At 45.0% G+C, this 15,142-nt stretch overlaps 1 protein-coding gene across 2 annotated transcripts; it reads left to right on the top strand.

Moving 5' to 3' along the window:
* Window positions 1–754: 754 nt before the first annotated feature.
* On the top strand, window positions 755–15,132 carry ippk (inositol 1,3,4,5,6-pentakisphosphate 2-kinase). Of its 2 annotated transcripts, none has more exons than XM_018744618.2 (13): window positions 755–814; window positions 4,502–4,561; window positions 5,890–5,985; window positions 7,111–7,177; window positions 8,653–8,774; window positions 9,103–9,192; window positions 10,262–10,320; window positions 10,507–10,579; window positions 10,677–10,941; window positions 11,726–11,861; window positions 12,189–12,291; window positions 12,384–12,463; window positions 13,149–15,132. In XM_018744618.2, the coding sequence occupies exons 2-13, from the start codon at window positions 4,535–4,537 to the stop codon at window positions 13,408–13,410; spliced, it is 1,380 nt and encodes a 459-aa protein (XP_018600134.1). In that variant the 5' UTR covers window positions 755–814; window positions 4,502–4,534; the 3' UTR covers window positions 13,411–15,132. The 2 variants fall into 2 exon arrangements, with proteins under 2 accessions (XP_018600134.1, XP_018600133.1); XM_018744617.2 differs by having other exon boundaries at window positions 755–923.
* The last annotated feature ends 10 nt before the right edge of the window (window positions 15,133–15,142 follow it).

Genomic DNA, 15,142 nt, shown 5'->3' with positions numbered 1-15,142 from the left:
TATTAATCACTCAGTTTGTACACAGTGAAGTTGTAACAACACTTGAGTGTTGGACATTAAAACTTCTGCCTCTTATGAGACATTGAGAAGCTGGACATGTGTTCTTGTCCTACATAACTGAAATTTTTGACATTCCATTTTGAGTTACAAAGTGAACACAATTTGCATAAATCATGCAGATTTCATGTGAAACAATGAATGTCTAAAAAGACTACATGCTGGAGTAACAGTCAGCAAAAGTGCTTCGAGAGGTGCATATGTAAATGGAAAAACTGAAGATAAACCGTATACAATTTAAATTTAATACAGTAAAGGTGAATTCTAACACTAAGAAAATGTATGATTTATCAATAGATCTTAATAAAAGACGTCACATACACCTTGGAACAGACTTCAACCGAGATTAATGAAGCACACACACAGAAAAAAATTAATTTTTCACGATCTGACAATATGTAATGGACTTCTAAACAACTACACTAAGTGTACAACGGGCGATATTATCCGCTAATATCAGGCCATTCATTCCTTGTCAATGGTGGACTGGAAGGCTCGACTTCCTGGTTCAGGACGTTACATTTGATTGACGTAAGTGTGACCCAATGGACAAGCAGTATTGGACAAGTGCTTTTTTGGCAATGTATTAAAGCCAATCAAAGTGGTGTCGTTGACACGTCGGCCAATAGCGTGCAGGAGGCGGGATATCCTTGAGCAAAGCGGTAGTGGTGTGCTCTTATTCGGTCAGTGTATCATGAAAATATAGCTTGGTGGCGGTGTGTGTGGCGGAGAGAAGTTGGTTAAGTTTATTTTTAAGGTGAGTGGCGGAGAAGGACGGCTGTATTATGGAACTGGAAAAAATGGATGAGAACGACTGGAGGTACCATGGAGAGGGGAACCGGAGTTTGGTGGTGTCTCATGTCCAAGTAAGTGGTAGTAGTGCAAGCAAGGCTAGTAGTAGTAGTGGGTGCGGGGTCTGAGTCTGAGTGAGTGAGTGAGTGAGTGAGTGAGTGACTGGGCGGTGAAACAAGGCGACGACGACGACGACGACGAGTAGAGAGAGAGAGACAGAGAGAAAATACATAGCAGTAATTTTTACTGAGAGACAGAGAGTAAAAGTGAAGAATGAATAATAAGTGAGTAATTAGACGGTAAATGTGAGTAATACACAGCAGTAATTAGTACTGAGAGAGTAAAAGTGAATAGTAGTAACTGACTGAGTGAGTAAATTGGAGAGTAACTGTGAGTAATGAAGTAATTATTACTGAGAGACTAGTAGTAGAGAATAATACATAGTAACAGAGTAAGACAGTAACTGTGTAATAAACAGCAGTAGTACTGAGAGTGTAAAAGTGAAGAATAAATGACAGTGAGTAATTAGATGGTAAATGTGAGTAATACACAGCGGTAATTAGTACTGAGAGAGTAAAAGTGAATACTACATACTAGTAACTGTGACAGTAATTGGAGAGTAACTGTGAGTAATAAACAAAAGTAATTATTACTGAGAGACTAGTAGTAGAGAATAAGACACAGTAACAGTGAGTAATTAGATGGTAACTGAGTAATACACAACAGTAATTAGTACTGAGAGAGTAAAAGTGAATACTATATAGTAACTGACTGAGTGATAAACAAAAGTAATCATTACTGAGAGACTAGGAGAGAATAAGACATAGTAACAGTGAGTAATTAGACAGTAACTGTGTAATAAACAGCAGTAATTAGCACTGAGAGAGTAAAAGTGAATAATAAGTAATGAGTGAGGAATTAGATGGTAAATGTGAGTAATACACAGCAGTAATTAGTACTGAGAGAGTAAAAGTGAATAATACATAGCGAGTAATTAGACAGTAATTGTAATACAATGTAACAACAAATTATTTAGGTTTATTTGACACTTCTCCAGAGCAATTTACTGTGTTAAGCTGCCTACAGTTATTTACCCATGTGTACAGCTGGGTAATTTTACTGGAGCAATTCTGGGTAAGTACCTCCTTGCTCAAGGTTACTACAGCTGGATGTGGGATTCAAACCTGCAACCAGTGGGAGCTGCAGTGGCTGGTTGAGCAGGAAAGTCAATAAATTCTGTGTTGTCATTGTGGCAGGGGACAACAAACATACACATACAACTTTCTTTTCATTTCATCCATGTTATTAGTGATAAAGACTATCCCATATGTTTAGGTAAGCTGGGCAGTTGATACTGTAATGGTTGGACCTGCTGTCTTTGGACCCAAAGGTCACAGGTTTAAATCCCACCCCCTTGAGCAGGGTACCTAACTGACATTGTTCCGGTAAAATTGCCTAGTTGTTTGACTAACGTTGTAAGATAATGTGAAGAATAGTGTCAGATAAATGAGTAAATGTCAAGAAAAGGAATCTGCCTGGTGACAGACTGAGGGAAAGAGGTGAAAATAGGCTTCAAGTGTGACTGTTACTATTATCCTTTGTTTTATTAGTCACTTGCAGCGTGAGGTTTGTACCTGAGGCTACTTAGTATGATTTACCTGTTTATAAGACAGGGAAGCTTTTACTCTGTCAATTCAAGGTAAATGCATTAAGGTGGGATTTGAACCCAGGTCCTTTGATTGCGTGTGACGGTCTCCTGAGAGCAGTGGGGCAGCAGTCCTCCTGTTGGCAGAAGGGAACAAGGAAACACAATCTGTGTCCTCCTTCCTTCTTCTCTGAACTGTTGTGTCGCTCATGAGTGGTACGGTGGCAGTGTGAGTAATGCTGTAGTGCTGCTGCTGTCTCACTGTCTGTGTGATGTGAGAGGATGTGGGTTCAGTCCCCGCTCAGTCTGTGTGGAGTTTGCATGTTGTCCCCCACATCTGTATGGGTTTCCTTGGGGTGCTCTGGTTTCCTCCCACAGTCCAAAGACATTCAGTTCCGGTAAACTGGTGACTCTAAATCGCCCTTAGTGTGTGTCAGAGGGAAAGAAGGTCTTTGACTGCTTTACAAATGTGACTCACTGTAAGTAGTGTACTGTAGTGTATCTAGCAGTGTAAGTCACCACAGTGAATAAGGTGTGTGGGCTGGTAACACTACATAGTGTTCATTGGGAGTTGCTTTGGAGAAAAGTGTCTGATAAGTGAATGAATGTCAGTGTAAACACGGAGGAGAGCGGATAAAAGTAGTGGTAGAAACGGGTGTCCTGAAACGAACCTCCGAGACGGAGCCTGACTTTACTCCGTTCGACTTCGAAAGCGTCTCTCGGAGAGGACAGAAAGTACATTGTTCTGCCACATATTTACCGTATGGCGTGTCGTTGTTTGCTGGGTTCTCTCAGTGCAGCTTCTCAAAGTTCAGCAGAGCAAATATGGATGACCCACCACATTGTTTTATTGAATTGTTAGAATAGATGGGAAATAAAGTCAAGGATCAGGGACTAACTGGTCAGTCTGCGCACACTTTTACAGAACGGGTTGGAGAGCCGCGATGGCACAAGTGAGATCTGCGAGCGTAGCGCACAGCGGAATGGCGAGAAGGCAGAAGTAGACCACCGTTGAAAGCAGACCGCTATTAAAGAGGTTTGCGGAGGACACTTTGCGGCTGCTCTCTGGCGTTCCTGTCTTCTCTAAATACCGAGTGGCTGAACCGTGTGTGTCGGGCGCATGCGTGCGCTTTGTTGACTGTTAAAACAGCGGTGTGTTGCTGCACTCGGCCTTCTCGCGTTGTCCCAGTCGCGTCGACGAGCAACGCCGGGCTCTCGCCGTCTCATCTCGGCTCGTTGGGGACTCGCTCTCGAGCGTGACGCTTCGGAACATTTCCATTAAAGGTGACAGGGGCTCTGCTGACAGCCTTTACCGCGTTTCCTCTTTCTCATTCCCACTTTCTCATGTGATGTTTGGCAGCTTATCTGTGATGTAGCCTGTCCCATGCAGGAATAATGGCCAATGAAACGTGTTTTCATCCCACGGAATGTGTTCTGGGGTACAAGAGGGCGTGAAACTGTGTGTGTGTGTGTGTGTGTGTGTGTGTGTGTGTGTGTGTGTGTGTGTGTGTGTGTGTGTGTGAGTGAGAGATAAGTGAGTAATGGGAGTCTTTCGTAGATACTGCGTTACACAGAACAACCCTAAACGGAACAGTTTTTCTAGATAATGCTTGGTAAAGTAGCCGATGACAAACCCACTACGGCCAGCAGGTGGTGTAGTGGTTCGGGCAAGTCCAGCTCTCTGAAGGTTTCTTGTTCGATTCTCACTTCTGCTCTAGTACCCTTGATCAAGGTACTTGGCCTGAACTGATGCAGTACAAACTACCCTGCTGTATAAATGGGAAAATCGGTGGGAGTAGTTTGGTGCACAAACCTCATGCTGAAAGTTGTTTTGGACAATCCTATAATAGATTATTATTATTATTATTAAGTGCTTTTTTTTCCATATAGAAAACCTTATAAAGCCCTTTTCAAAGAACATTTTACACTGTCGTGGTCACCCTTCTTCTGTAAATGTTTTTCTGCGGGACCCCCGATTCGCTGATGTTCCGTGTCCCTCCGTTGCAGAATTCGCAGGTTCTCCGTCTCCTGAAGTACCCGATGGACGATGCTGAACACGCACGTCAGGTAGGAGTCTGCAGGATGCACTTTTCAGGCCGTGCCGGTGTGCGGGCTCTCTCCGTGGGCGCTGCTCTGGCCCAACTCAACTCTTTGCCGTTCACATTTACGTTAATTCACTTTACCGACACGTCTCTCCACAGTGACGGACAGTGGTTGCTCTCTAGTGTTAATCTGACACCTTTCCACCCAAGGTGACTTACAGTGTTGCATACACTAGAATACGGTACAGTACACTGCCTGTAGTGAATTGCTAGTCTATACAGCAAAACAGTGTAAAACACACACCTTTCTCGTAGCAGTAAATGCTCACAACTTCATCTTCTGGCTCTAGGGAGGTAGATGATGGCAAAAGGAAAAAAAAAGTCCTGCATCGATAAGCTCCGGACACGGTGAAGGAAGAGTGTGAGGAAACGGTTAAATTCCTTGATCGGTCAAGGAGGAACTGGGGAAGGGTCAGCGTTTCCTTGGCAATAGCGGAGTCTGTTTTTGTTTGTTGTTTTGTTTATTGGCTTGTTTATGAGTGAAGAAAAGCGTAATGCCTGGAGGCATGTGGTTTATCAGCATTCCTTTCAATGTACCTAATTTGCCTGTAATTTAATTTGGAAATTTCCACTGAGCGAAGCTTTCGGAGCGCTCTCTTGTCTCCGGGTCGCTTGCCGTCAATGGGCTCAAACATCTTGCATCGGAATTGAAGGCCGAACACATTCGGTGTCCAGTTTTATTCATTTCGTGGGGCAAATTTGATTTTCAAATACTTTTTAGAGTGCGGAAAATAAGGTGGCCGAAGGAACGGCAGGTGGGAAATTGCTCTTGTCAAAGTGTGTGTGTGTGTGTGTGTGTGTGTGTGTGTGTGTGTGTGTTTATATATACACACACACACACACACACTTAAATGTAGATGGTGAATAAGCCTAGATATTTTTTTTTTTATTATTATTATATAAAAAAAAAACACTAAGTGTACACTAACTCGGTGTGTTTCTCTGAATTCAGCAGTACATTGTGGTTGACCAGTGTAAACCACAAATACACATTTTACCATTTTTCATACAGGGTCACTGTGATCACACATGGCAAAATGCCGGTGGTTTCTTTCCATGAACACACACGGGTAACTGGGTATTGGGTCAAAGGCACACGCCCTAGAAGGGATTCAGCTTGACCTGCGGACTTTCGACAGCACCTGCGTCTGCATTGTGCAGTGGAGAAGTCCAGAAAAAGCAGTTTCTAAAATTAAAGCTGGGAAAAAAAAGTCCCTAGAGACTATACTGCGGTAAATGACCTAACAGCACGTTCTTCTTTTTCTTGTGCTTCTGGCCCTGCCCTGCTCTTAGACCACGGATCAGGCCTTCAGACACATCCAGAACATTGTGGACTACAGTAAGAATGTGATGAAGCCGCTGCTCGGGGAGGAGTGCGTCCACCACGGAGTGAGCACCTTTCACCCTCGCACTCTGCAGGGCCCAGCGCTGGGACTTCCATCCCAGTTTGAAGTGTGGCGGGGTGCTCACATGGGGGAGGGGTGATGTGTCCAAATGTACTAATGTCAACATGCCTAAAGGAGTCCTTTCCTTGTGGGTGATGGAACAGGGCTGCATGGACCACAGGAAACTTATTGCTGAGGAACTGACTCAGTAGTAGAGTAGTGGGTTGGGAGGGGGCTGAGAGCTGTGGGTTCGAGTCCCACAAAGGCCCTTGCTGTCATTTCATCAGGGATCTTTTTCGAACAGTCTAATAAATAACCACCTTGAACGGGTATAAACTGTAAGTAACTTAGAATAAAAGGGCAATATTAAAAATAATAAATCTCACACACACTGTTTGAAAGCAGTGTCCCAGCAAACTGGAGCATAACCTGGCAATACAGGGCACAAGGCTGGAGGGGGAGGGGACACACCCAGGATGGGACGCCAGTCTGGCGCAAGGCTCCTCAAGCAGGACTCGAACCCCAGACCCACCACAGAGCAGGACCCAAAAATAACAAATGAAAATGTTAGTTAACATTAGTTAAAAGTCTCCAACATGTTTGTATGTAGTTACGGATGGGAAGTCGCCGTGTCGTACCCGTGTGTGCTGGGCAGGGCAGCAAACTCATTTGCAGGTTATGGAAATTCTGTATGAGATTTGCACCTCGGGGTAGTGGTTGGGGGGAGGGGGCTTCTCTATGTTCTGCATGCGGAATACATTCGTCTCTGTACCTGTACATCGTAACCATAAAACATCTTCCTCTGTGTTGTAAAAATGAAATTTGACTTTGTGTAGCTGAGCAGTGGGTTTAAAATTAAACACAGTGCATTTTGTAAACCTGCTTCCCAGGTTCTAGTGACTCAGTGCTCTGAAATGCTGTGTCAGTCCCTGCCCTCTGCGTCTCCTTGGACAAGAACTTCTAGCCTTGTTCTGTGCTCTTTGTCACATGAGTCGCTTGTTGTGTTTTGTCCCCCCACCCATGCAAAGCTACATTGCAGCACGGTACTGGTTTGCAACTCCGAGATGCTTGTATCAGCACAAAACGTGAATGTAAATTTTTTTTTTTTTTTTTCCTTAAATTTTTACAGGAAGCAGTTAAACTACCGCTGGACTTTCTGAGGCAGCTGTCTTTGAAGGTTCAACAGGAGAGACCAGGTAAATGCTGAGGATGGACCGTGGGATGAAGCGGCAAGGATTCCCAGTGGCACTTTGGGTTGGGAGCCAGCGAGGTGTTTTAGGCCAAAGCTACATGTGGGGAAACAAACATTGTCTGTGCTGATGGGGGGGCGGCGGCGGCGGCGGCATGTTTGTTTGAGAATCTGCTCGGGAGCCCCACTGCTAATGACTGGGCGAAGAACTGTCTCGAGTTCGTCTCACATTTATTTATCTGACACTTTTCTCCAAACCACTTTACACTGTTAAACTACTTACTTGCTGCTTACATATGTACAGCAGAGTACTTTTTACTGTAGTAATTCAGGGTGAGTATCTTGATCAAGGGCACTGCAGCAAGAGCTGCGATTCAAACTCGGGCCTTCGACTACAAAGTGTCAGCTCTAATCACTGCGCCACCTGCTGCCCCATTCATTGGAGCACACAGTGTTTGACTTCACCACGCTGTACATTTCCACACCGCCATGTTTCTCTCCGAGTTTGTGGGCATGACGAGACACCAGCGCCCCACACCCCTCACATCCAAGAATAAATAACACACAACAACTCTACAGATGCTGTAAAAGTGTCCACTCCTTTCATGTCCAATGTATCAAATACCATCTCGCTCTATTAAGAAAATATCCACGCTTCAGCTGACGGACCCCAGAGAGAGAAGCATTAGCCTGAGCAGACAAACGTGTGACAAATGCGTGAACGTGAACACGGTCGGGTTCAGACATGCTGACTGGCTGCTCCAGAAGGACACTATACTGATAACTGCGGTCGGAAAATGTCACACATGCAAATGTGGACGGTGCTCTGACTGCATGAAGAGGGAGTGCGTCGCTGACGTGACGTACCACGCTGCCCGCGGAGGAGCTCTGACTGAACCTGGTACGACCGTAGGACCTCTTGGAACCGTGTTGGTGCCATCGGTTCTCAGCGGTAGAAGCAAATGGGCTTTTCGCCAGTGGACTCGTGGGAAAACCTGCGGTGTCCAGAAACAGAACTGAATAACACAGGCCTACGGTGCATCGTGGGAGACAGAACTGGCTTTGCCATCAATGGCACCGCGACACTCACTTCTAGATACATTTTAAAATAATTGGTCTTTAGTTTTGAATTCAACTCAGTCTGTGTAAGTTTTCTGTGAATGTGCATGTTCTCATTTCCTCCAACAGTCCTCTACATTGCCCTTTGTGTGTATGAGTGAGTGAGTGAGTGAGACAATGAGGTGGGCTGGTGTCTCGTCCAGGCTGTTCCCTGCTTCACACTTTGTGCTCTGGAGCACTGTGGCCCTGCCCTGGACATGTGGTAATCGACGATGGACGGATTAATGATACGGACAGACTCCTCTCCTCTCCAGCTGCCATTGGGCTTTGGGTCCCCACACCAGGGAAACTGCATGTGTTTGTCACTACAGTCTGCAGCGTTTCCTCAGCCTTGGTGTGTCTGTCTGTCCATCCGTCCCACAGAGTCCCGCTGTGACAAGGTGATGGACACGTTCAGCGGCTGCGCCCTGTGTTTGCCTAACTTGACACAGCTGTCCGCTTGTCGCCTCAGCAAGCGCAGTCCACAGCTCTGCATCGAGATCAAGGTAAGAGGGCTGGGACCCCCATGGACTGGTGTCCCTCATGTGACACAAAGTGGCTCACTAGTGTCAAAGTACAGTGGGAATATTTATACTTATTAACTTTATCAGATGCTTTTCTCCAAAGTGACTTACAATGTTAAGCTGCTTCTTGGCCCATTTTACTGGAACAGTTTAGGGCGAGTACCTTGCTCAAGGGTACTCCTGCTAATGGTGAGACTTGAACCTCTGACCTTTGGGTGCAAAGGCAGCTGCTTTGACCATGACACTACCAACTCCTCCTATTTTAATAAAGTGTGTGTTTACGGTTTCCTGTCTCCTTCTATCCCTGCAGCCAAAGTGCGGCTTTTTGCCGTTTTCCCAACACGTTACGCAGGAGGTGAAGCGCAGGGTGTGTCGCTTCTGCATGCACCAGCACTTTAAGGTAGGTGGGGAGGTGGGGGATTGGCTAGGGGTTCTCATGACAAGAACACAGAGGACATATTAAAAGTTGGCCACACTGTATTAATCCACACTTTGTGACACTAGTAGACAAACAGCAAACTGATGGGATGAAACATCATTGTTTACCTCACCCTTCTTATGTAGTCATTACTATATTTCATAACTTTCTATCACTGTTATTTTCCTAGATAATAATGAATAAGTTACTATACAGCATTTGGGTTGATTTTCTATGATGTTACATGTTCATTATGGTAGCATGTCACTGAAGTAGAAATTAGTGTTTAAGGTACTATATACCATACCTGTATCCACTCAACGAATTTCCCTGTTTTTGACAGTGAGAGCTGTACAGGGCACTGCTGGGGGGCTTAAAGTTTGGATGTGGGCTCTACCCACCCACTCACTATTAGTAAACTCTTGTCCTGTGCAATGTCATGATGGACCAGAGTTTTGGCCAGGGTAAAGTCTGGACAGCAGTCCAGCACAGGCAGTGTCTCTCTTTTGCTATCCCTCTCACACACAAAATGGGCAATTCAGAGGCACCAGCCACCCAAAACACGACTTTTGACTGTGGGAGGAAACCAGAACAGCCAGAGAAAACCCACAGGTAGAAAATGCAAACTGCACACAGACTGAGTGAGATTTAGATCCAGAGCCCAGCAGCTGTGAGGCACCGCTGTGTTCCTATGGCTTGTTTTTGGAATTTTTGTAGCTTTCAGTTTTGAGTCGAAGTTCATCCTTCTGTGTTTTGCAACATGTCTGTGGGGACAAAGGTTTTTATAGCACGATGCGTTGATGAGTTAGGAGCCCCGTGGCCCTTTTGTAAGAGGGGGTCGAGTCTCAGCATCGCACTTCCAGCTCTTCCACTCTTGGGGGTCCAGAACTTACAGCCCCACTGCTGATATGCAAAAATGAGCTTAAACACCATGAGCACTTGGTCTCAGACAGGTGCACTGTGGGTCGTTGGAGCACCACCCAGTGGGTGCAGTGCGAGGTTTGCTCAAACACAAGTACAAGAACTGACAGGGTGCTGGTGTTTCGCACAGCTGGCCAATGGGAAGTGGAAGAGGATGAGCCGGTATTGCCCACTGGACCTGTTCTCAGGGTGAGTGAACAGACGAGTGACAGTGACAGCGCCATCTTTTACGTCCTCAGGCATTGCTGCAGGACCACCTGTGTAGTTTGGGCAAATGATTATGAGCAGAGTTCAGTGCGTTAGTTTCACTGTATCTGCATTTTCTTCAGTGCACCTTGTTTGTTGAACACATAAATGGTCCTTTCTCATCTGTAGGAACAAACAGAGGATGTACTTTGCAATTAAACACTTATTAGAAGAGCCACAAAACAACTTCAAAATTTTTACGGTAAGTTTTTAAACTCTTGACAGCATCAGTTTTCTAGTGTGTACATCCCTAAGAGTTGACAGGGACTCTGTGTGTGTGTGTGTGTGTGTGAGCGCAGAGCGGTGAGCTCATCTACGGCTGTGAAGACGACCGCGCCAAGCAGCAGGACCTCTGCGAGTTGGCCCAGCGCCTGCGGCCCCACTTCCCCTCGGGGCAGCCCCCTTCCAACAAAGCGCTCCTCAGCGAGCTCATTCAGGCAATCGTTGGCGCGCTGCTGGGCACGCTCGAACCCGGGCATGCCGGAGAGCCTCAGAGGCGGGCACCCGCTGAGAGCAGAGCTTACTGCCAGGGTAGCCCGCTGCATCCAGAACTGCTGCGCAATGGTGAGTCTCGGCTCGGCTCCGGCGGATACTGGTTTTGGGTGAACCGTCCAGGCTGGGCAACCTGTCAGTCATGTTGAAACGACGCTGTACTGGGATCCCTTTCTTTACAGTGAAAATACAGTATTGTTAGAATGGACTGTATTGATCATGATTACTTAAGTACTGGAACTCATTAATGTATGATACTGAATGCAACCAGTTACACTTTAGTCTCTTCAAAATTGAAAACATTTTTGCCTCATAAAAGGCAAGAAAATGAATTTACATCTGTCAGCACTGCAGGCGTTACCCGTCATTATTACAAATTACAGCAATCCTGTAGATAATAGTTTCACTCATCCAGGGTTGCTGGACACAAACAGCTGCTGTTTGTCTTTGGCCACAGAGCAACAAAACATGAAAAAAATTAATTGAAATAATGTGCTTTCTGGGCAAAACAACATCCAGTTTCACTGTTAGGCTTTAGTTTGTATTAGTTTTTATTTGGTGTGTTTAAATATATTAGCCATAACTAATCTCATTAATTTGAAAATGGAATACAGTTGAGAATATTCTTTTTCACTGTACTTGTTAAAAAAAAAAAAAAACAAAAGTCTCATTCGTTGTATATTTTACATATTAGACTAACTGATTTTTTTTTTTTTTTTCCTTTCTTTAATCTGACGCAGCTCAACAGGACACAGAAGCAGGGTGCACTGTGGGACTCAAATGGGCTCCTTGGTTTCCTTCCTTGCTTTGGTCACAAGAGTAGCTCCTTAACTGCTTTCTCATGTTTGAGTTGTAGGAAGCCCAGGCCTGCCCAAGCACTGTATCCTGTACAGAATCCTCCAGACCCAAATGCTGGACAGCCTTGACATTGAGGGAGTTTATCCGCTGTACAGAAGAGTGGAGCAGCACTTGGAGGAGATTCCCAAGGACAGGTAAGTACACCAATGTCATTCTGAGCTGCACTGAGTGCTGATATCCACTAGGGGGAGACTCTGTACAAGGTAAGACTGCCCTGTCCATGTTGCGAATATTCTTTAAACATTTTTACTAATACTTAGTAATTCCAAAGTAATTCACACAGGTTTACCCCTTATAACAGTTGGGCAATTTTTACTGTGTCAGTTCAGGGTTGGTATCTTGATCTCAAGGGAACTATGGCAGGAGGTGGGATTTTGAACCTGGCTCTTTTGAGTAGAAGGTGACAGTTTTAACCAGTGCGCCACGTAATGTGAACTTAAATGTCTCATTTTTCCTCTCAGGGGGCGGCTGCAGATAGATGGGCCGTACAATGAAAAATTCCTGGAAAAAGTGGTAAACTGCCCTTCAGAAGACGATGGCTCTGTTGAATATGCTGTGGGAAAGGTAGCGCCTCGTTCCCCTTGACTTACACGTTAGGTAAAACGCGCACACGTACACAGAGCGAGATCCCCTGAGCTCCTCTGCTTCTTGCGCAGATTCACCAGTACAGAGTGGCGATGACAGCCAAGGACTGCTCAGTCCTCATTGCCCTGGCACCCTGTGGACAAGATGACACGTAAGTGCTGCACGTCCACAGCGCCGCCTCGCTGCTTTAAGCGCTGTATAGCTCGATTACACAGATTTAATACTGAAAACCAAGATATGGATCCTTAAGACAATGTGATATTTTAAGTGATTAAGAAAGCAAACAAACTTACTAAATTAATCATCCCAAGACATAGGCCATTTGTGTGACGAGAATTCGACTTTACGAGGAGTTTCATTTACGTTACTTCGTTCAGCAGATGCTTTTCTCCAAAGTGGCTTCCAGGGAACACTATGTAGTGTTATCAGCCCACACACTTCATTTACCCAAGGTGACTTACACTGCTATATACACTACTGACACTGTTAGTCATCCATACAGTCTTTCACTCACATGCTGTGGGGGACTTGGTCACAAATCCAGCTGAGATACATCTTTGGATGATCATCTGGTGAGCTCTGCTTCTACCATGGATGTACCACCCACCCACTCACCTATTTTAGCATAAATAGATGTCAATTTTGGGGCTCAGAAATGCATAAAAACTTTAATGTAACACCTTTGCAACATAATGGTAATTATGTCTGAGTTATGAATGCAATTCATTTCTGAAAAACTCTTCATAATGTGAATCATCATAAGGTGGGGTGTAACAAAGAGCAAAAGAATGTATGATTTCTTATGCATTGTATTGTGGTTTTTTTTTTTCTTTTAGACTGGAGCCTAGCCTGGAGATTCAGCCTTCAAAACCTGGATTCACATCCTCGGTGTCCATCTTAGATTTAGACCCCAAACCCTACGAGAACATTGCTCACCAGTACAAGCTTGACTCGAAAATCGTCAGTTACTACTTATGGAAAATGCAAACTGAAAAGGAGCAGCATCAACAGCAGCAGCAGCAGCATCCCCCACCAGCATTGGCTTCCCACCTCTACCGAGAGGGTCAGGACTGCACTTTGGTGTTCCAGCCTGTGTGACCCTCCACAGGCAGCACGGGGTTGAATGCATCAAGGTCAGATGCTGGGCTAGCACCTGGACTGTTTGCTTCTTCTGTTAGTTCCAAAGCTGAATGCCACACTTGCTGACTAATGGGTATGGGTTAGGGTGAGTAGGGAAGGGCAATGCAGGTCCCCTGCAGCAGAAAGCCCAGAAGAGCATGTGCAGAGCCCTGAACTGCTTTGGGTGCCATCAGCTTGTACACAGTTCTGCTGGATTAACTGCAATGCCGTAGTGTACAAAGCTGTACCAAACTCTAGTTACTGACACCTTTCATTATTTTAGAGCTTTCGAAGTAAAGAAAAGAGAATAAGAAATTATGGAGAAAAATACAGACGGAAAGGTGCAGAGAACAAGTAGAGCAGGACAATGTGTGGAATTGGCCAAAGCACTCATAACTGAACTCCTCAGATGTTCAGCGATACGCTTCACGATAGAGTTATGAAGACAAATTCCACTAAGACACATTTCAGCCCGTTAGAGTAGACAGAGTCCTGAGCTGTAAAAACAGCAGACATGTGGTATGGTAGAACCAGCTATAAGTGTGTGTGAAGGGGTAGAGGGTCCTGGGAGCTGTTACCATGGTGATCCGAAAGTGAAGAAAGTTCCGTTAACCGTTCTGTGCACAATAGGGGGCAGATGCATTAAGTAGCACAGATTGTTGTCTTGAGAGTTTCTCATTCATCAAGCAGTTTACAATGAAAGACTAAATAAGCAGAGCTAATTTAAGGTACACGTAGTACAGACAACGGTAGCAACCATAACGTGCTTATCAGCATGTAATTGAACAAGCAAACTGGACTGCAAAGAATGAATAACAGTGTTACTGCTGCAGTACAGTCTGTAAGCGTCTGTGTGAGCAGATACCGTATTGATACCAGAGTTAATGTGCCCCAGGTTGTGTTCATCTGTGTTGTAGAAACTAGTGTGCAGTGTTTCTTTTTAAATTGAGACATACTGGATGTAAACAGATCAACACAGTATATTGTATGAAAAATATTCTACATTTGTCCTAAAGTGCCCTACATCTGTACATCCTTGTGTATTTTCCTGAAATTCTTTGAAAACACACGTGATTGCTGTTCTAGTCTGAGATGTTTGCATACCAGAAAAAGGAAATGACAGCACACAGTTCTGACTTGTACCATTGCTGTAGAGAAGCAGTTCCTACAGCTAGCTGGAGCTACTCGGTACAGGAAGTTGGGACTCTGCAGATGTTGTGCAAGGCTTCACAACAAGTCCTGTCACAATGACCTTTTCTATGGTTTCAAACTGTGCGTTAAAGGTTTAAATAAGTAGTTCAAAAGGTGAAGGTAATCCAAAATAGTAATTATTGAGCTCTGTTCAGGGACCCACATGTGAGTTACCTCCGGAACAAATCAGAGGTTGTATGGCTGCAGCTTTTTGCTGCATTGCACCTCTCCTTGTACCGATTTTTACATGGCTTGAGATGCCTTAATGCACCATGAAGTGCTGCTGCAGCTGTGAGGGGAAGGTCTTTTAAAAAAGATTTCTGAAACCCAAGGACTCATTTTTCTGTAACCGCTCAACAGGGGAAATCAATTGGTGACAAAGCAAGGCAGACCTTGTCCCTGATGTGTGCCCCCAACCTCATCTGTGTGATGTGAGTAGTTGAAAGAGCAGGCCAGCTCACTTACTGTGGTTTTGGGATATGGGCTCCGCAGGAGGTGTACAAGGGAGAACCCCCTGTGG

Source organism: Scleropages formosus, chromosome 22 (assembly GCF_900964775.1).
Source record: "Scleropages formosus chromosome 22, fSclFor1.1, whole genome shotgun sequence".
Classification (NCBI taxonomy): domain Eukaryota; kingdom Metazoa; phylum Chordata; class Actinopteri; order Osteoglossiformes; family Osteoglossidae; genus Scleropages; species Scleropages formosus.
Note: the sequence above shows the minus strand (reverse complement) of the source record. Positions and strands in the feature narration are given on the sequence as shown.